This window comes from Lycorma delicatula, chromosome 13 (genome assembly GCF_047948215.1).
Source record: "Lycorma delicatula isolate Av1 chromosome 13, ASM4794821v1, whole genome shotgun sequence".
In the NCBI taxonomy this organism is placed as follows: Eukaryota; Metazoa; Arthropoda; class Insecta; order Hemiptera; family Fulgoridae; genus Lycorma; species Lycorma delicatula.
The window spans coordinates 18,347,479-18,368,458 of NC_134467.1; the positions used below are offsets into that span (position 1 = coordinate 18,347,479).

The 20,980-nt window shown below is 35.4% G+C and overlaps 2 protein-coding genes across 3 annotated transcripts in view; one reads left to right on the top strand and one right to left on the bottom strand.

Moving 5' to 3' along the window:
- Nucleotides 1–3,437, bottom strand: part of LOC142333867 (lanC-like protein 2) — a 67,045-nt gene extending 63,608 nt beyond the window's left edge. The window contains exon 1 of the mRNA XM_075381436.1: nt 3,245–3,437. Within this exon, the coding sequence (XP_075237551.1) occupies nt 3,245–3,409 (165 nt within the window). The 5' untranslated portion in view covers nt 3,410–3,437. The remainder of the gene's footprint in view (nt 1–3,244) is intronic.
- A 458-nt stretch (nt 3,438–3,895) lies between these two features.
- Nucleotides 3,896–20,980, top strand: part of Duox (dual oxidase) — a 390,283-nt gene continuing 373,198 nt past the window's right edge. Inside the window, exon 1 of one of the 2 annotated variants that reach the window (XM_075381172.1) lies at nt 3,896–3,914. The gene's annotated coding sequence lies outside the window, so the exon portion shown is untranslated. Of the gene's footprint in view, nt 4,023–20,980 lie in introns of both variants that reach the window. The other variant, XM_075381171.1, reaches the window with a different exon arrangement.

Below are 20,980 nucleotides of genomic sequence, written 5' to 3' on the forward strand. Positions count from 1 at the left end.
ATGGGAGAAAGAAAAGTGTTCAGAAGTGGAAAGAGAAATGAACATCGGTAAAATAGACGGAGCATACAGGAAAGTTAAGGAAAATTTTGGGGTGCATAAATTAAAATCTAATAATGTGTTAAACAAAGATAGTACAGCGATTTATAATACAAAAGGTAAAGTCGATAGGTGGGTGGAATATAGTGAAGAGTTATATGGAGGAAATGAATATATACGAGAAGAATAGATTAGAAGCTATTGAAATATGGTGCTATAGGAAAATGTTAAAAATCAGATGGGTGGATAAAGTGACAAATGAAGAGGTATTGCGGCAAATAGATGAAGAAAGAAGCATTTGGAAAAATATAGCTAAATGAAGAGACCGACTTATAGACCACATTAAGGCATCCTAGAATAGTTGCTTTAATATTGGAGGGGCAGGTAGAAGGAAAAAAATTGTGTGGGCTGGCCACGTTTGGAATAAGTAAAACAAATTGTTAGGGATGTAGGATGTACGGGGTATACTGAAATGAAATGACTAGCACTAGGTAGGAATCTTGGAGAGCTGTATCAAACCAGTCAAATGACAAAAAATAAACAAAAAAAAAACAGTTTTTGTAGATGTTTATGGCAAATAAAAAGTTTCTTGTGTATTGTACTAATAAGAATGTTTCTTGTTTGTTGTACTAGTAAAAAAGTTATAACCCCTCAAAAACATGAAAAACCTGTTAAAGCAATACCATTTTTACTCACTAAATGTGCTCCTAGGGGGGTTTCTTGTCTTCTTGGCACTTTAACATTTTTACACTTATTACTATAGTTTAAATCGACTTGTTCGAACCATTCAACTGCAGTGTTCATGTTAAAACAGGTGCTTGAAGTCATTTCCAGTCGTCAGCAAAATTCATGTTACAACAAGCTCATTTATGCTTGTTGAATTATTTAGCTTTGGAGTTACAGACTGGCCAGTCTGCCATTAGTCAGTGATCTGTTTGCATCTTTACCGAGTGTCTCAAATTTCACCCTGTGTTTGGAAGTGTTTATTAAATAAATAGGTTTTACTTAACAATACTATAGTTGCAAATTTTAATATCAGTTAAATTTTTACATTATTTTCAAGAGATTTCACATAAAACAATGTTCCATTGGAATTTATATGAATGAAGAGTGTCATAAAACAGTGTAAAGTAGTACAATGCCAAAAGAACTCATTAAAATTTGTGAATTTAGTGATGAAAACCAACCACTTATTTTTTTTATGTGTTAATTCAGATGTCACCTTAGTTTGTAAATATCACAAAAAAACGTTTTTGTCAAAATTCAGTCACCTGTATGAACAATTCTGTTGTGGTCCTTTGAGAACTCATAAAAAACAGTTGAAAGACTTACTTAAGACAAATAACATTAGAGCAAGCTCTTAAAGAACGCAATTTTCTATATTTAAATTTAGTTCCTGGAAAGTCTCTTTGGGTTAACTGTTTAAAAGTATTTTTTCTTGGCGAGAATAAAGAACTATATGAATATGAAGACAAAGAGCAATGCACTGCCCCACATCACAATATTGAAAAATTGGATGGTGTTTGTAGCATCTTGGGTGTATCACCTACATCAACTAGCTAACTACAGTGACAGGCCGTTCTCATACAATTTTAAGAGATTTATCAGAAGAGATACCACAGCTGTTGGTTAACCACACTAAATAATAAACTTTCATTGCTACAAAAACAGTTTATTTCATTGAAGAATAATTAAAATTTTGCCACAATCTATCTTTTCTTTGATAGTGTTTACAGAAACAAACCAATATAAAAACAGAAATGAATTCTTGAAAAAAGATGTAGGCTACTCATTGAAATCTCAGTTTTGGTAAGTTTTACGAGTATTTTTAATCAAAATTATATTAGGTTACTGGTATTGGTTAAGTTATCATTAAATTACAACCTAACATTAATAATTAAAAAAAATCATTTTAAAAATATTGAAAACATCAGCTTTTTAACTTATGAGCTAAACATACAAATCTAAGTGCAAAGGCGATCAGAAACCCCCTTGGAGCACTTATTTAGAGAGTCAAAATGGTATCGCTTTTAACAGGATTTCATGATCAAGAGGTAATAACTTTTTTATTAGTACAATACACAAAAACCGTTTTTACTTGCCATAAACATCTACATAAACACTGTAAGTTGTGCAAATTTGAAATTTTTATCACTAGCCCCATCAGAGTTATTTAAACCCAAAATTTGAATTTAAAAAAAAAAATTAGTTTTCAAAAATTCATAAAAATTTAGGGGTAAGTATTAATATTATTTATGGTAAAACTACTATTAACGTATACCTATATATAAAAAATAATTCTAACCGTGTATGCCATACCTGCCTCTTGAAAAAAAAATGATCAGAAGTGAAATTTCATTGTTTTTCATGTTCAAATTTATTGGTAATTTTCTCATATAAAGAAGAGAGATAGGTAAATAAACTACTGGACCAATGTTTTACCTTGAGAAAATATGATAAAATTGCTTTTTTTCATCCTTCGAGGACCAAACGTTTTTTAGTTATGATTTTTTCCGTAAACCCTTACAATCACAAAAATAGGTGTGTGCACTGTAACAAAAATAGCTGCCACAGGTAAACTACTTAAATAAAAATAGTTATAAGGTCCTGAGACACGTAGGAAACAAGTGGGTAAGTTTCAATTTTTTTTTGAATGGTCAGCTATGGTTTTTTGGGACACTTCAAATGGATTGACCCCCATATATATTTTATTTTATTTACTGTATGCCATAAGCCAACAAAGTAGAACGGTACATATTATTAAACTAAGGCTAATAACATAATTAAAACTCTTCAGTCAGGTCAACTTATATTCATCACTCTTTTAAATAGAATTAATTTACTTTTGTAAAATAATACAGTATAATTTAATGAAAATTGTTTTCTTTTTTTCATTTAATAAAATTAAATTCCATACAATAAAATTGTTAAACAATTACGTAAACGAAGTAGCTGATATGAAACTGATAACTTAACTAAAAAATGTAAACAATAACAATATATAAACATCTATTACGTAATTTCTTTTTATTTCATTCACTTCATTTTCAAAACGTTAAAGGTAATAATTTATTTTTACAATATTAAATCAGAAAATTTTTTATCCAAGACCAAGAAGTTGAATTGTACATTCAACAAATAAAAACAGGATGAATACAATAGCTTATTATTAACACAATTATAGACTTAAAAATACAATTTTACTTACATTTTTATCTAAAATCAAAACACTGTTTGGAGAATAATCATCGTATTTGTTAACAAGCGCTTCTTTACACTCATACATGTTTAAAATTTTCGGCGTTACCAAAGCATTGATTGAAATTAAGTAAAACACTCGTTTCAGGGCTTGATTCGTAGCCGGTATCATCATAAGTAAATTGCTGTATGCTCAATGCAGGGCGTACTAGTTGGATAAAAACTGTGGTTGACATATGATACATTTTTAGGACGATGTATTAACTCAATCTTTTTGTGTTTTAGATAAAATCATGATTTTAAAGATAAAATAAAATAAATAAATAAATTAAAAATGTAATAAAGGGAAAAAGCTTATAATTTAGTAAAAAAAATTACTTTGCAGTATAAAAATGTTGTAAAAACTTCATTATAACTTTTTTTTTATTTCACAATTAAATCGATTTAAAGTTTTATTATTGTACTACTACATAAGAGGATATTATTATAAGTATTATAAATTATTTTTAAAAAAATTATGATTTCAAAAAGTACTATTCCATTTTACTTTTATAAGTTGGCTGCATAGTTTTAAAATTGTCCTCGTACGTAAACCAACGCTGTTTGTGTTACGTATTTTGTGATTTTACTGGTTTTTTGCGCGGCAATACTTCGAGGAAATAATATAGAAAACTTAGGAGGTATTTTATAGAATTATGTCATTTTTACAACCATTAAAAATGTTAGAAATATTTATAACTAACCTTTTCTTTGTAACAAAAATATTTTCGAACATTCAAGTACTAAAAGTAAGTAAAAGTTAATTAACAAAATTCGTTCTTAAAACGTAAAGCATGCTCAAATAATTTTTTTAAATATAATTATTAGTATTTAGATATTAAATTATTGATAGATTTCTATACTTACCTTTTGTGGTACAGCAGCTAAATTTAGGATTTGTAAAGAATTGTTTTACAAATAATAGAAGGCGTATTAACGGATTAAAAAGATATTGCAAGCTATTTGCTTGCAGAGATGATAAATGTGTTATTATAAAATAATTATAATAAAATCTACTTTAGGGTAAAGGGAAATTAGTTTTTAGACAAATATATATGAACCTACATATCATCTTACAAACAATATTATAACTTGCTACAAAAATAAAGATAACTTTCAAAGTGCATCATGAAGGTCATCAGCGGTTAAGTTACAAATTATAGTTCAAATTTCCATATTTTTTAAAGTGTTTGAAAAAATTATGAAAAATATACTTTTAACTTTTCTTGAAAAGTTTTTTTTTGTCTTCAGTCATTTGACTGATTTGATGCAGCTCTCAAAGATTCCCTATTTAGTGCTAGTCATTTAATTTCGGTATACCCCCTATATCCTACATCCCTAACAATTTGTTAGGGATGTCATATTTCAAACGTGACCTGCCTACACAATTTTCTCCTTCTACCTGTCCCTTCAATATTAAAGCGATTCCTTAATATGTGGCCTATAAGTCTGTCTCTTTGTTCAGCTATATTTTCCAAATGCCTCTTTCTATTTGTCACAACACCTCTTCATTTCTTACTTTATCCACCCATCTGATTTTTAACATTCTCCTATAGCACAACATTTCAAAAGCTTCTAATCTTTTTTTCTCAGATACTCTGATCGTCCAAGTTTCACTTCCATATAAAGCAACACTAATCATATACTTTCAAAAATCTTTTCCTGACGTTTAAATTAATTTTTGATGTAAACAAATTATATTTCTTACTGAAGTCTCGTTTCGCCTGTCCTATATTGTTCTAAATTGTTCTTTAACATCATTAACCGCTAGTTCCATGTAAAGATTAAAAAGTAACGGGGATAGGGAACATCCTTGTCGGACTCCCTTTCTTATTATAGCTTCTTTCTCTTCAACTAATGTTGCTGTTTGGTTCCTGTAAATGTTAGCAATTGTTCTTCTATCTCTGTATTTGAACCCTAATTTTTTTAAAATGCTGAACATTCTATTCCAGTCTACGTTATCGAATGCCATTTCTCGGTCTATAAATGCCAAGTATTTGGTTTGTTTTTCTTTAATCTTCCTTCTACTATTAATCTGAGGCCTAAAATTGCTTCCCTTGTTCCTATACTTTTCCTGAAACCAAATTTGTCTTCTAAGCATAGTGTATAATAAACAAACTTTCAACAGGGTTTTAGGAAAATAATTGTCAACTGACAATAATTTCTCACTTTCTGGAAAATATTTTAAATTTTACAGATAACAGAGAGATCCCGTATTCTTTTCTTTTGTTTTTTGCAATCTCAGTAAAGTATTTGATTCCACATGTTTTACTGATGAAAACGTTTAGAAGCTAAGGAAGTGTCAGAGCTGCTTACAATTGGTAACTTAAATCATACCTTACCAAGGGTAAATAAGAAGTTGAAATTCCATCTATTGGTAAGAATATATATTTAAAATTTAGATTCCGACTTTAAGATGTAGAATGTGGAGTGCCACAGAAAGTAATTTTGGTCCTTTGCATTTTTAGTTTTTGTTAATCTGCCACAAAATCTTGATTTTTTCATTGCGATTGTTTTCACAGATGACACTACTGTGCCTATACCTGAAGATAATTATTTAAAAGGAACTGAAAATTGTATATAATTAAATTGAAAAACTATCTAATGGAGAATTATAAACATCAAATTTTAAATGTGGATAAAACCACAGCATATTGCTTCTCAAGTAGATGTATCATTGCTGTTTGCATGGATAGATTTTCAATTTATAATGATAGTATTTCTGTTAAACGTTTGAGTGATTTATTAAATAAAAATTCTCTTAGGATGATCAGATTGATTTCAAATTCAACATTTGTTTTAAGCTTATTTAGTAAAAGGCTAATATTGTCAATATTTTTAAATATTTATTATTTATCTAACTATTATATAAAGAAAAAGAGTGTTTTTGTTTATCAGGATAAACAAAAAAACTACTCAATTAGTTGCAACCAAATTTTTACTGTTTTTGGCATAACTGAGAAGGTTTTTAGATATATTTTATCTCAAAAAATGTATCTATATGTGTATGTAGTTGTGGAGATTTGCTGATTGAAGCAGAAACTTTAATGAATTGAATTAATGAGCTGTGACTCTGTCATTGTGTTTGAACTGATTAATTTGAATCAATCGAATGAATAATATTACAAACATAATAGAATTAAATTTACGTTAAATACAATAATATTAAATAAATTAAAAAAATTTCTGTTTATCAATAATGGGCTTTCGGTTGGGACTACGTGCAAGGCTAGAGTGGTGAGGTATGGGAGGCTAGAACAATCAACACCATCAACCGGTAACAAACTGGGTGGCTCTGCCCCTATTTTGGGAGATGCAATGGGGTGCTCTTATAATATCTCTGTAAATAATCGTCCAATTTTCAAAATTCAAACGGGATATTTGTTAGTACGTTGAAGGATATTACTACTGCATGAAGGATACTTTTACTTTACTGCGATATAGATAAGGATACCTATGTGGTAAGGATACATTACTGTGTTCAAGGATACTTTTGCATGCATCAGGTTCACTCTCGATCTAACAGGTCATGGTTATTTGGAATATATAAAATTTGTCTATTTGTTTGTTATCGCATTACACAAGAATCAACCAACCGGATTACTTTCAAATTTGTAGGATACATTCATGTTAATCCTTGTTAGGTTTAAGCCATCAATTGAGTTCCTTAGCTCCCGTAAAGGTTAAGATATTAAAAATATTTTTTATTTCTAGCCCCCCCCCCCCCAAAGGAGGGTGAAGTTGTGAATTAAAGATATTCAGTAAGGTTAAAATAGGTTAATATTTTTACTTCATTATAATATTTCTGTCACTATGGCAACAGAAATAAGTTATCAAGTTTTCATTGTCAAAGGTATATGTACTTAGGTTACCATATTTACTATTATTCTGTCCACCGGGTTGGTCTAGTGGGGAACATATCTTCCCAAATCAACTGATTTGGAAGTCGAGAGTTCCAGCGTTCAATTCATAGTAAAGTCAATTATTTTTACACGGATTTCAATACAAGATACCGGCGTTCTTTGGTGGTGGTTAGGTTTCAATTAACCACACATCTCAGGAATGGTCGAACTGAGACTGTAAAAGACTACACTTCATTTACACTCATACTCATCATCCTCATTCATCCTCTGAAGTATTATCTGAAAGGTAATTACCGGAGGCTAAATAGGAAAAAGAAGAGAAGTAATAAAGAGACTACTAGACTCGGGTTGGTGTAGTGGTGAATGTGTATTCCCAAATCAGCTGATTTTGAAGTCAAGAGTTCTAAGGTTCAAATCCTAGTAAAGGCAGTTACTTTTATACGGATTTGAGTACTAGATTGTGGATACCGGTGTTCCTTGGTGGTTGGGCTTCAATTGACCACACATCTCAGGAATGGTTGAACTGAGAATGTACAAGACTACACTTCATTTACACTTGTACAATTCTCATTCATCCTCTGAAGTATTATCTGAATGGTAATTACCAGAGACGAAACAGGAAAAAGAAAGAAGTTACTATAATTCTGTCTTTTGTAATTTAGTTTCTTTTTCAGGTTTCTATAAAGCCTGAATATATTAATTCATTTTTATCAGTATTATTCTTACAACCATGTGGGTAACAAACATTGCGGTGGTCCAGGGTGTGGATCCCTTTGGATAGATAGAAATGGCGACCGAAGCAAGCTATGCAGGTGTTCAGTTCCCCGGTCACCATGGCAAATTGGGAATGATGAGCAAAGTGAGCTCTGCGGCCATGGGGTAGACCCCTTGGCCATTGGAGGCTACAAGCAGCCCCTGAGTTGGTTTCAGGATTCATCTGGGCTGACCTGAGTCCTGAGGATGCAGGTTGTGGCTAGGGTGTTTGGTTGATGTATATATATATATATATATATACAGAGTGATTCAGGAGGATAGAGCAATACTTTGACAACTCATTGTAGAGGCTAAAAATAAGAAAAGAGTTCATATAAACATAGGTCCGAATACGCTTCGTTAGCGAGTTTTACAAAGTGAAAGATTTCGCTCGAGTTTCAGTTCCCCCTGTGAAATTAAGGCTTTCTGAAATTCTGGGAAGGTCAATTAAGGGGCAAATTCAATTGTTTCTTATGGTTTTTGAGCTGGGAAATCGAAAAAAATAGTTCCCAGAACTGTATGTCTCTTAGCTTTTAAGATATCCCTTGTAAAACGCCAAAAATAGGGTCAAATTGTTTTACATTTTTTTACGTTTGACGTGCATCTCGATTCCCCCCCGAAGGGAGAAGATCCCACCTCGTAGCGTGTCCGTTCGCTACACCACCCCCTCCGTTCCTAGCCAGTAGTGGTTTTAACGGAGAACATCTTCTCGCCCTCAAACTGATTGCGCACCACAGCTTTCAGTCCAGGCCCCGCAGAGATGCCACCGATTCAGATGCCCCGAGGGACATCTGCATCGGTAAAGTTCACCCCGAGATAGTTTTACGTGTTTATGGCAACGGACACCTGCAGCTACCACGTCGCCCTCAGGAACTAAGCTAGAAGCCTAACCGCGGAATGAAGACCCCGCGCCTAGTCCTAACTATTAAAGAGCCAATTACTGAATGTCTCACAACCGTACTAACAGCCTCAATAACAAACTTTCCCACTAAAGTTTCACACAGCGAAATTTAGAACTACTTCCCTTAAGAACCCCGCTTATTACTCAAAATGAGTTTCTATCTGACTCCGCTCCGGTCCGCCCGGGAGAGGAGAATAAACGCCTACTCTCGCACAGCGCCATCACGGAGTCCCGCGTGACATTCACCATCTTTCACAAACCGCCGTCAAGACTCCCCTGCATACCACCAAAGCAGTACCCAGAGACGCCCCGCCGACATTGTCGTTAGCTCCTAAATGCCCTCGTCGGGGCGCGATCGCACCCCCGGGCAAGGATAACCATGCCCGTTGGCAGCGGCCGAAAACGTTTGACGTACAGTAACGTTGTTGAATTGGCAATAAATCGTACGGGGAGGCGGCGCAGTCTTTCCAACCTTTTTTTTTAGGTCGGCCATCTTGGATTGTGACGTCGGTGGCGCCGTAACCACCAGTCTTTCCAACCTGTTTTTTTAAGACGTTCCTCGAGGATGATCCGAGCCGTCGTAGTCGTTGCACCAGGAGGCGTCGCCCGCCCCGCTCGAGGTTTTCGCTGTGGCTCGTGCACCGGGAGGTTGTGTCAGAGAAAAAAAAATTTAGATGTACCTCGAGGATGAGCCTGGTAGTCCAGGCGACGGCGTCGGGAGGCGTCGCCAGTCGAGAGGTTCTCGTCGTAGATCGTGCACCGGGAGGCGGTGTCTGCTGCGCGTGTGTTTGTGTGCGGAGCGACGTAGAGAGAGATTAAAACAATAAAACAGGAAAAACCCTGCTTATCTATTGTCCACACACATCCGCTCAATTTTTTAACAACTATTTTTCCTTATACATATTATCGGTTCACACATACTTTGTTACCTGTAAATAAAAAAAATAAATGGTTGCATTTCCACACCATTCAGGAGGTAGCAACCGTGGCGCATTCAGATTTTTTTAACGAGTGATCTCTCTTCTAGAGGTCTACAAAACACTCGACTATATATCTTAAGAAATATCTTCATGATACTTCTTTACAAGACCGGGATGTTATGAACGACAAATGCAGATGATGAGTAATGATAAACTTGCACAAGAAAGCACAGCTATGTGAAACAAAAAAATCACATTTAATAAAGATAACTCTCTAATTTATGTATGCGATACCCGCCTTCTTGTGCAAGTTTATCATTACTCCTCATCTGAGTTTGTCGTTTATAACATCACGCTCTTGTAAAGAAGTAAGGAAATAATGTTTCGCATACATAAACGTAATATTGCAAACTTGCACGCATATGTCTATCGTACCACTCCTCTTTTTTTGAAAATACCTAAAATTTGTTAAACACTCTCCTCACCATTTGTAACACAATTGATAGTCGATAAATCCAATATCATATCGTGTCACGGGCCTTGGAACCACTGTATACAATAAATGTAAATAAATATAGTTTTAAAACAATAGTTAGTTACGACTTATTGTATGGGGGTTTAAAGTGTTTTTGTTTTGTGTGTGTGTGTAATTTTGTGTTGTTTGTGTACTATGTGTTGTAGTCCTTAAAAGGACTTTTTAAGAAAAACTGTTTAAATTTAAAAAAATTCGTTTTGATGTTTACGTTTCGTATTCTTATATAAAATAAAAAGAATATGACGTCCTCTCATATATCGATTGGTTTTAACGTAATCGATTTCTGTATTTTCATTCGTGTCGTACGCCACCAAGAGAGGTTGGGTATCATCAGCACAGTTAGAACAATCTACCTCATCGCGGGTCCTGAAGAAAAGTCCTCCATCCGTCGCTACATTAGAAGTTACTCTTCTTTTTTCATTTGCAACATACACGTTTACAGCGAGTACGTTGTTTTTTCTATGAGACGTATTGAGATCGTGTAACACCTTCGAGTCCAAATTCATATTCGACGATTGATTTAATTTGAACGCCTTTACGTTACCATCGTCACCGTAGAATCCGGAAAACAGCACTTCTTTACTTTCAATAAGTGCAATAGCTTTATCACCGCATTCAAATTCGCAGTAATATTTTCGTCCACATCCGAAATCGCCATCATTGAAAATTATCTTCACCAATAGGTTATCACCGTTTTTATCGAAATCGTGTTCATTTAAGTCGACAACACATGCGTAACTGTGTTTTAATTTAACACATAGGCGTCAGACGTTGGTCACCAACACGTACGCGCACATCTTCTTCACTAACAGGAATCATGATGTTTACACCTCGAGTGTCACCCAAAGAATAAACTACTTCGGGAATGGAATGGAATGCAAAGTTGGCAGGAGTTTATTACTCCCTACTCCATCGCAGAACCTGGACAGAGTCCCTTGCTGCTGGATCATTCTAATCGGGCTTGTTTTTTAAAAGGGTTATTTTTAATCTCGGATCTAGTTTTTCAAGTTTTGTCTATTATTAATTTAGTGAATTTAAGACGGATTTAATTGCATTCCAATCCGTTGTTAAACCAGCGTTATCGAACCCATTTCATGGGCCGACCGCGGAAGGCTAGGCTTATAAAGCCTGTCCTCCCGACGTAATTCCCCTCAACTACTTCACCCGGTTACACTGTATTTATATGATATTCCCCACCAGACCTACCACGCCCTACTCTCTCTACCAATCAGAACGTCACAGTCTCCCCACACACGACGCGGGAAAGTCATCTGATATCCAGACAACAGCAATCTGAAACATTTTCAAAAGAATAGAACAATGTATTAAACACTCTCCTCACCATTTACAACATAGTTTGATAGCAGATAAATCTATTACCACATCATGTCGCGGGCCTTGGAACCTGCATTCAATAAATGTAATTAAATGTCGTTTTCTTTAAAAGAAAACATTTAAAAAACAATAGTTAAAGTTTTTATTGAATGGGGGTTTAAAGTGTTTTTTGTTTTGTGTATGTATGTGTAATTTTGTGTTGTTTGTTTAATGTGTTGTTCTTAAAAGGGCAGTCTAAATAGCTACCGGTTAATCATTATTCGAATGCTACAGCGAAAGCTTTACCAATTAGTCCTTTAAATATGAGTTTTAATTTCATAGATACCATTGTTTCTAATTCATCCTCATTAAGCGTTTCGGTACGTTAAATGGTTGTTCTTCTTCGCCATCTCGTAAACGACATATGCTCTTCCCATAACGTGTAGCATACGTGAGCACTATCTCACGCACTACTTCCACGTCTACTGTATGGAAGAAAATTCGTGCAATCTTCGGATCACCGAAACAATCTATTCTTGGTCTTATTGATGAAGGAGAACTCCTTTCATCATCGTCGGAAGTGGCAAATAGTCTAGCAAAATCTTTCCGCTCGGTGTCTCTCACCTCATCATATAATTACGATTTTCAACGGTACAAGATACAAATGGAGGTGTTTTCGTTAAACATTGGTGATTCGGTTGGTGAATTAAACACTCCATTCGTATTTAAAGAATTGTTACATGCACTTAAAAATTCACGGGACACTTCCCCTGGACCGGACAACATTCGCCTTTCCATGCTTTCACACCTTCCTAATTCGGCACTACAACAACTTTTGAATATTTTCAACGGTTTATTCTCCGAACAAGTCTTCCCACCCGGCTGGTCAGAAGCATTTATTATACCAGTACCAAAACCTGGTAAAGACCAGACGAACCCCTCAAGCTATCGCCCTATTTCATTAACAAGCGTTTTGTGTAAAATAATGGAGAGAATGGTAAACCGCAGACTTACATGGTACTTGGAGAAACATGGCTTTCTATCTCCAGAACAGTGTGGTTTTCGACAAGGACGATCTTCCATTGACCATTTAGTGTCACTAGAAACAGCCATACAAAACGCTTTCCTCAATCGGCAACACCTCGTCGCTATCTTCTTTGATATGAAAAACGCGTATGACACAGCCTGGCGACGTGGTATTCTTAACACTCTCAAAAAATGGGGAATCAAGGGCAATATGCTTGCTTTTATCCGGGAATTCTTAAATCACCGAACGGCTCGTGTTCGTGTGGATGATTCGCTCTCAGATAGTGTCATCTTGGAGAATGGAGTGCCCCAAGGTAGTGTATTAAATGCCACCTTATTTTCTGTTGCCATAAATGATATTACCAAATGTGTTCAGGCTCCTGTCCCATGCTCTCTATTTGCTGACGACTTTGCTATCTACATTGCAAGCCGTTCGGCACCTACAGCAGAGAGACTACTGCAGAACACTATACATCACCTTGAAGCTTGGTCCAGGATTACTGGTTTCACATTTTCATCCGAAAAAACAAAATGTGTAGTTTTTTCTCGGCTACGAAACCCTTCTATTCCGCAAATTTTTCTGAACGGTGAGACTATTACTATCTCTACTTACGTTAAGTTTTTAGGTTTAATTTTTGATAGCCGTCTTACTTGGGTCAAACATTTAAAAGAATTGAAAACAAAATGTTCCAAAATTCTAGATATGATGCGAGTCCTTACTAACACCAACTGGGGAGCCGATAGATCATGTATGATACGTCTTTACTATTCCTTTGTTCGCTCCCGTTTAGATTACGGTTGTGTGGCCTACTCATCAGCTCGTCAAACCGTGCTTAAAATGCTGGATAGTGTACATCATGCTTTCCTTCGGCTTGCCACAGGCGCGTTTAGATCTAGTCCTGTCGCAAGCTTACTGGTAGACTGTGGTGAACCATCACTTTGGGATAGACGAGACCAGCTTTTATTATCGTATTTTGCTCGTCTCAGAGGACAACCAAATCACCCGGCTCTTGAGTCTGTCTTTAGAAATCCTAATCTAGGAAAGTATGAGGACCATTCACGTCGTACTGCAACGGTAGGTATCCGTACCTGGCGTCTGCTGCAGCATATAAATGTTGACAAACCGTCATTCTTTCCTATATATCCTTGCTCATATCCTCCGTGGAGAATAAACCTTATAAATTTTAATTTTGACCTGACCACATACAATAAACAATCAACACCATCTATTGTCTTTCAGCAAATGTTTCTGTGTGTTCTCTCCAAGATGAAACCAGACGCGGTTGTATACACTGATGGATCGAAACAAAATGATACAGTTGGGTGTGCATTTGTTGTTAATGAGAGAACTTATGTGTTTGGTCTACCCGGTATTACGAGTGTGTTTACCGCTGAACTATACGCTATAAATAAGGCTCTAAACATCATTAACCCTAAATATAGAAAAATTCTTATTTGCAGTGACTCGTGTAGTGCTTTCCAAGCCTTAAAAAACTTTTATTCCAAACATCCTATCGTCATTGAAATTTACAACGCAATCGCTGAGTTGAATAATCGCAACACAGAATTATGTTTTTGCTGGGTCCCTAGCCACGTAGGGATTCCAGGTAATGAACATGCAGATTCCGCTGCCAAAGAAGCATGTAACCAGCCTCCTTTCACCACCCGAGTTGCTACTTCTGATTTCATTAACTATGTAAAACAATTATTAAGAACAAGGTGGCAAGGTGATTGGACAGCTACCGTTGATAATAAACTCCGTCAGATTAAAGATTCTGTGTTACCATGGAACTCCTCATACAGAAAACCCCGGCGTGAGGAAGAAGTTCTCTGTCGATTGCGGATAGGACACACGAGTACCTGTTTACAAGAGGACAACCACCTCTATGCGCAAGATGCAGCTGCCGCGTGACTGTGCGCCACATACTCGTGGACTGCATATGTTATGCGGCATTGCGTCGTAAATTTAAAATTCCTAGTAACATCCGTGGTATCTTGCGTGACGATAAGGAGGTTTTAAACCGGATGTTTATATTTTTACGTAGTATAGGGTTAATGCAAAAAATTTAATAAGTATGTATTCTTTCGTAATTGTATGTATTGTCCTATGTATTATTTTTGTTATCCGAGTAGGGAGCCTTTTACACTCCCTATCGGATTTTATTTTTCTATATTTATATATTCATATTTTTTTTTTTTTTTTTAAATTTTTCTGTGATATTAGTTTTAAGATTTTTGTGATATTAGTTGTAAGACTGTAAACGTAATAGTTTTAAGTTTTATCTCCTTTTTTAGTTTTAAGTTTTATTTATTTTTAATGTGATAGTTTTTAACATAGTTTTAAGTTACATATTAGTGTTTTTGTTGTCCGAGAATGGGCCTTTTACACCCATTCCGGATTTTGTTTCTGTTATAATAGGTTTAAGTTTTAATTTTATCTAAAAACCTTAAATTATTTTTATTTATTTATCTATTTATTTATTTTCCGGGCGATGATAACGTTCAACCGCTTTTCCCCTCAACAAAAAAAAAAAAAAAAAAAAATTACATGTAGCGATTTTCCTTAACCATACATTTTCATAAGGTTTACCGTTAGTGAGATCACCAACGCTTTTTGTTTTGAAGTTGGTAGCCATAAGTCGCTTGTTCAATTGCTGAATATAATCTTTTCTGTTACCGTCAGTCATGGTGATGTTTCTATTACAAGAGTTGTAGTTAGAATGATTCTAACACGGATACGAGTGGCTATTTATACTCCCGGTACATCCGCTTGTCAACGAACAAGTAGATATAAATCGTTATTACTTTCCTTATGATAATGCTAAATAACCAAACAATCATGTTTTGACCTGCTTATCTATTGCACACACATCCGTTCAAGTTTTAACAACTATTTTTTCCTTATAAACAGGAAACGCGTATCACCAATCACATCCGCTCAAGTTTTAACAACTATTTTTTGCTTATAAACAGGAAACGCTGCTTATCAACCGCATGAACATGTTTTGACATCCCTATCAACAATCACATCCGCTAGACTCCGATTAGAACGAAAAAAAATAATCTTTTCCTTATAAAACAGGAAAACACAATCAACCCTCCACATCCTACCAATTTTTATAAATAGTGAAGTTTAACTAGTACACTTCCACCTCAAAAATGGACCTGTTAGCATATGAAGAATTTGTAGTGTACGTAATTGAGAGCGATACACTTGAAAACTTTCTCCTAATATTGATGAAGTATATGATTATTTTGAATCAGTACGTAATACATATATGTACCAAAGAAGATGTTTTAAGAAAAAAATTTAAAAAAAATTATTGAATATGATAAAATATATAAACCTTTACATATATAACAATCCTTTTATCCAAAAAATCTTGCACGCATATGTCTATCGTACCACTCCCCTTTTTTTGAAAATACCTAAAATTTGTTAAACTCCCCTCACCATTTGTAACACAATTGATAGTGGATAAATCCAATATCATATCGTGCCACGGGCCTTTGAACCACAAAATTCAATAAGTGCAATTAAATATTGTTTTAAAACAATAGTTAGTTACAACTTTTTGTATGGGGGCTTAAAGTGTTTCTGTTTTGTGTATTTGTGTGTGTGTTTTTGTATTAAGTGTTGTAGTCCTTAAAAGGACTATTTACACATTACATGTCTACTACGATCACGTATTCCTTCTTCTTTTTATTGGTCTTTGTAATCGTCTGTTCAGATTTATCATAAGATTTTTTACGCGGATTTCTCCTTTTGCGGATCTTCGTTGGTTTCGATTTCACCTCCTTCTCAGCCAACTTTGTAACTTCCGGTTGGGTTGTTTTGAGGTTATGTAAAGTTTATTCCATGAATAGAAAGGATTGAGTGTCGTCTGGTGAATAAGAACCTTCTCCTTCCATGATGGATGGCGATCAACTACTGATTTGTATGCGCGCAGTCGGATTAAGCCTTTTTATACTTTCAAAGTAGAAGTGGTGGCGGTAACCCCCTCCACAGTTTCTTCTTCCTCTTTTAAAAATCCATCATAGTCATCATCATCATCATCATCATTATGTGTACATGTGACGTTATGTAAGTAATGAGATATTGGTATTAGTAGCGTTTAATGTTGGTAACACTGTTGCCTTCGCTGAAGGTAATGATGACGTAACATTCACTTTGGTTTTCTTCAATGTGCTTTTATCGTGTAACGTTACGTTAGGTAATGAGAATCTCGTATTAGCAACTTGAACCGTTGGTAACACCTTTGCTTTCTCTGAAGATAGTGATGCAGTGATGTTGCTAACAGTATCAGCTGACATGTTTTTTGAAGATGATGGTACGGTAGTGTTGTAAAAAATGGTCAACGCTTCCACGCACGATGAATTACACCATATTAACGGTACCGACGGCTGTGACGATGAAAAAATAATTTTACATCTTATCGGTTTCATATTCGGACATGGTACCGGATAGATGTTAAATAATACTGACACAAGTAATCCGATCAATAAGCCTGTTTCAAATACTCCCAATGTTGCCAACCACCAATTAAACGACCACTACCACCATCGTGATGCTGAACGTTCATCGTACCCGCCTCCCTTTTTTCATCATCAAATGTAAACGGTTCCGTCATTACATATCCTTTTTCACTATTCCAGTTAGCGGAGTGTATGTGACGATGCTATCATGTATTATGAGACAGTAAGCGGTCGTGTTTGCCGGTATATTGTGTTTGGTATCAAAATTGATACGTACATCTACGGTTCCTTTTTTAAACGATTCGTTCTGACGGGAACAGTCGATAACTATTATCGGTACACTGGCTTTGAAATCTGCCAAACTGTAAGCGGGACACTCGTCCTCCGGTTTGTTGTAATAACCGGACTGAAAGCTGGCGAACATTTCATACATCATATTCACGTCACCTGTAGACTATCGTACGGATAGTATTGCGAATTCAAATACAGACGAACGTTTACCAATTCGCACATATCGAAGAGCGTCAGTGATTTTGTAGCTTTATCTTTTCTGTTCGTCTGTAAACCGAATATCACGTATCTCGGTTTCTCCGTTTGCGCACACTTCTTTTCCGTCCATGAATGTATGTTTGTATGTCGTAGTGCCGGATATTCGTGGATTTGCCATGTACGAAAAGCTATCGCTAACGGTCTATCTCGTTCTACTACTTTTAACGACTCCAATCGCATCGTATCTGAAACATGAACATATGGAATTTTCCACGCTACCTTAGTCACTTTCAACTTGGAATCGGGTGCTTCTTTGAAAGATATTAGTGCGTTCACGTCGTTGGAAGATCTAAGCACAACAAATTCTTGTTTGACGTTCAATATTATGTGTTTGTAGGCTTCGGCGAAACCCATCAGCATACGCAGCGGTACGTAGAAGCAAAATCTTCCCGTGTGTTCTTCCAAATCGAATTTATCCGACGCTTTGAACTTCCACCCGAAGTTTTCCAACGAAAAAATATTCTTTATCGTTATCGTTATTCCTAACTTTTGTACGCGACACATTTCCGTTCCGTTTATCTCGTATCATATCTCCTCGAAGAGAAACGGTATCGCGTTGTTTGTTAACCACGATTCTGTTGCCCTGATATCGCCTGGTTAGTAGTTTGCCTCCCTTCGACCATCAAATAGCTTTTATGCGGTAACGTGTACACATACTTTTGGTGTATCACTATCTGGATTTCATCGTTGTTGTTGTAAGTCGACGAAGCGTACGGTAGATGAGTGTGATATTCGTACTGGGTGATGGTGTTGTCAAAAGAAACACTTTCACCGACGTTTAACATATTCACCCCTACTCTTGCCATTACGGTTCAGCAAAACTGTAAAACCAAGTTTTCGAAGAAACATCACGTTACGCGATGTTAACGCTTTGGTGTTTGCACGTCGACTGATCGGTGTGCGTGTCGTTTCGCTACTACTACTACTACTACTACTACTACTACTAATACTACCACCGCTATTGCATATTAACCGCATCGGTTGGTTTTCCTTTGTAAATACAGTCTCACCGTTACCGTACACCGAAAGTGAAGTCACCCAAAGAATAAACTACTTCACCCGGTTACACTGTATTTATATGATATTCCCCACCAGACCTACCACGCCCTACTCTCTCTACCAATCAGAACGTCACAGTCTCCCCACACACGACGCGGGAAAGTCATTGATATCCAGACAACAGCAATCTGAAACATTTTCAAAAGAATAGAACAATGTATTAAACACTCTCCTCACCATTTACAACATAGTTTGATAGTAGATAAATCTATTACCACATCATGTCGCGGGCCTTGGAACCTGCATTCAATAAATGTAATTAAATGTCGTTTTCTTTAAAAGAAAACATTTAAAAAACAATAGTTAAAGTTTTTATTGAATGGGGGTTTAAAGTGTTTTTTGTTTTGTGTATGTATGTGTAATTTTGTGTTGTTTGTTTAATGTGTTGTTCTGAAAAGTGCAGTCTAAATAGCTACCTGTTAATCATTATTCGAATGCTACATCGAAACCTTTACCAATTAGTCCTTTAAATATGAGTTTTAATTTCATAGATACCTTTCTTTCTAATTCATCCTCATTATGCGTTTCGGTACGTTAAATGGTTGTTCTTCTTCGCCATCTCGTAAACGACATATTATGCTCTTCCCATAACGTGTAGCGATTTTCCTTAACCATACATTTTCATAAGGTTTACCGATAGTGAGATCACCAACGCTTTTTGTTTCGAAGTTGGTAGCAATAAGTCGCTTGTTCAATTGCTGAATATAATCTTTTCTGTTACCGTCAGTCATGGTGATGTTTCTATTGCAAGAGTTGTAGTTAGAATGATTCTAGCACGGATACGAGTGGCTATTTATACTCCCGGTACATCCGCTTGTCAACGAACAAGTAGATATAAATCGTTATTACTTTCCTTATGATAATGCTAAATAACCAAACAATCATGTTTTGACCTGCTTATCTATTGCACACACATCCGTTCAAGTTTTAACAACTATTTTTTCCTTATAAAACAGGAAAACACCTGCTTATCTATTGTCCACACATCCGCTCAATTTTTAACAACTATTTTTTCCTTATAAACAGGAAACGCGTATCACCAATCACATCCGCTCAAGTTTTAACAACTATTTTTTGCTTATAAACAGGAAACGCTGCTTATCAACCGCATGAACATGTTTTGACATCCCTATCAACAATCACATCCGCTAGACTCCGATTAAAACGAAAAAAAATAATCTTTTCCTTATAAAACAGGAAAACACAATCAACCCTCCACATCCTACCAATTTTTATAAATAGTGAAGTTTAACTAGTACACTTCCACCTCAAAAATGGACCTGTTAGCATATGAAGAATTTGTAGTGTACGTAATTGAGAGCGATACACTTGAAAACTTTCTCCTAATATTGATGAAGTATATGATTATTTTGAATCAGTACGTAATACATATATGTACCAAAGAAGATGTTTTAAGAAAAAAATTTAAAAAAAATTATTGAATATGATAAAATATATAAACCTTTACATATATAACAATCCTTTTATCCAAAAAATCTTGCACGCATGTGTCTATCGTACCACTCCCCTTTTTTTGAAAATACCTAAAATTTGTTAAACACCCCTCACCATTTGTAACGCAATTGATATTGGATAAATCCAATATCATATCGTGCCACGGGCCTTTGAACCACAAAATTCAATAAGTGCAATTAAATATTGTTTTAAAACAATAGTTAGTTACAACTTTTTGTATGGGGGCTTAAAGTGTTTCTGTTTTGTGTATTTGTTTGTGTGTTTTTGTATTAAGTGTTGTAGTCCTTAAAAGGACTATTTACACATTACATGTTTACTACGATCACGTATTCCTTCTTCTTTTTATTGGTCTTTGTAATCGTCTGTTCAGATTTATCATAAGATTTTTACGCGGATTTCTCCTTTTGCGGATCTTCGTTGGTTTCGATTTCACCTCCTTCTCAGCCAACTTTGTAACTTCCGGTTGGGTTGTTTTGAGGTTATGTAAAGTTTATTCCATGAATAGAAAGGATTGAGTGTCGTCTGGTGAATAAGAACCATCTCCTTCCATGATGGATGGCGATCAACTACTGATTTGTATGCGCGCAGTCGGATTAAGCCTTTTTATACTTTCAAAGTAGAAGTGGTGGGGTAACCCCCTCCACAGTTTCTTCTTCCTCTTTTAAAAATCCATCATAGTCATCATCATCATCATTATGTGTACATGTGACGTTATGTTAAGTAATGAGATATTGGTATTAGTAGCGTTTAATGTTGGTAACACTGTTGCCTTCGCTGAAGGTAATGATGACGTAACATTCACTTTGGTTTTCTTCAATGTGCTTTTGTCGTGTAA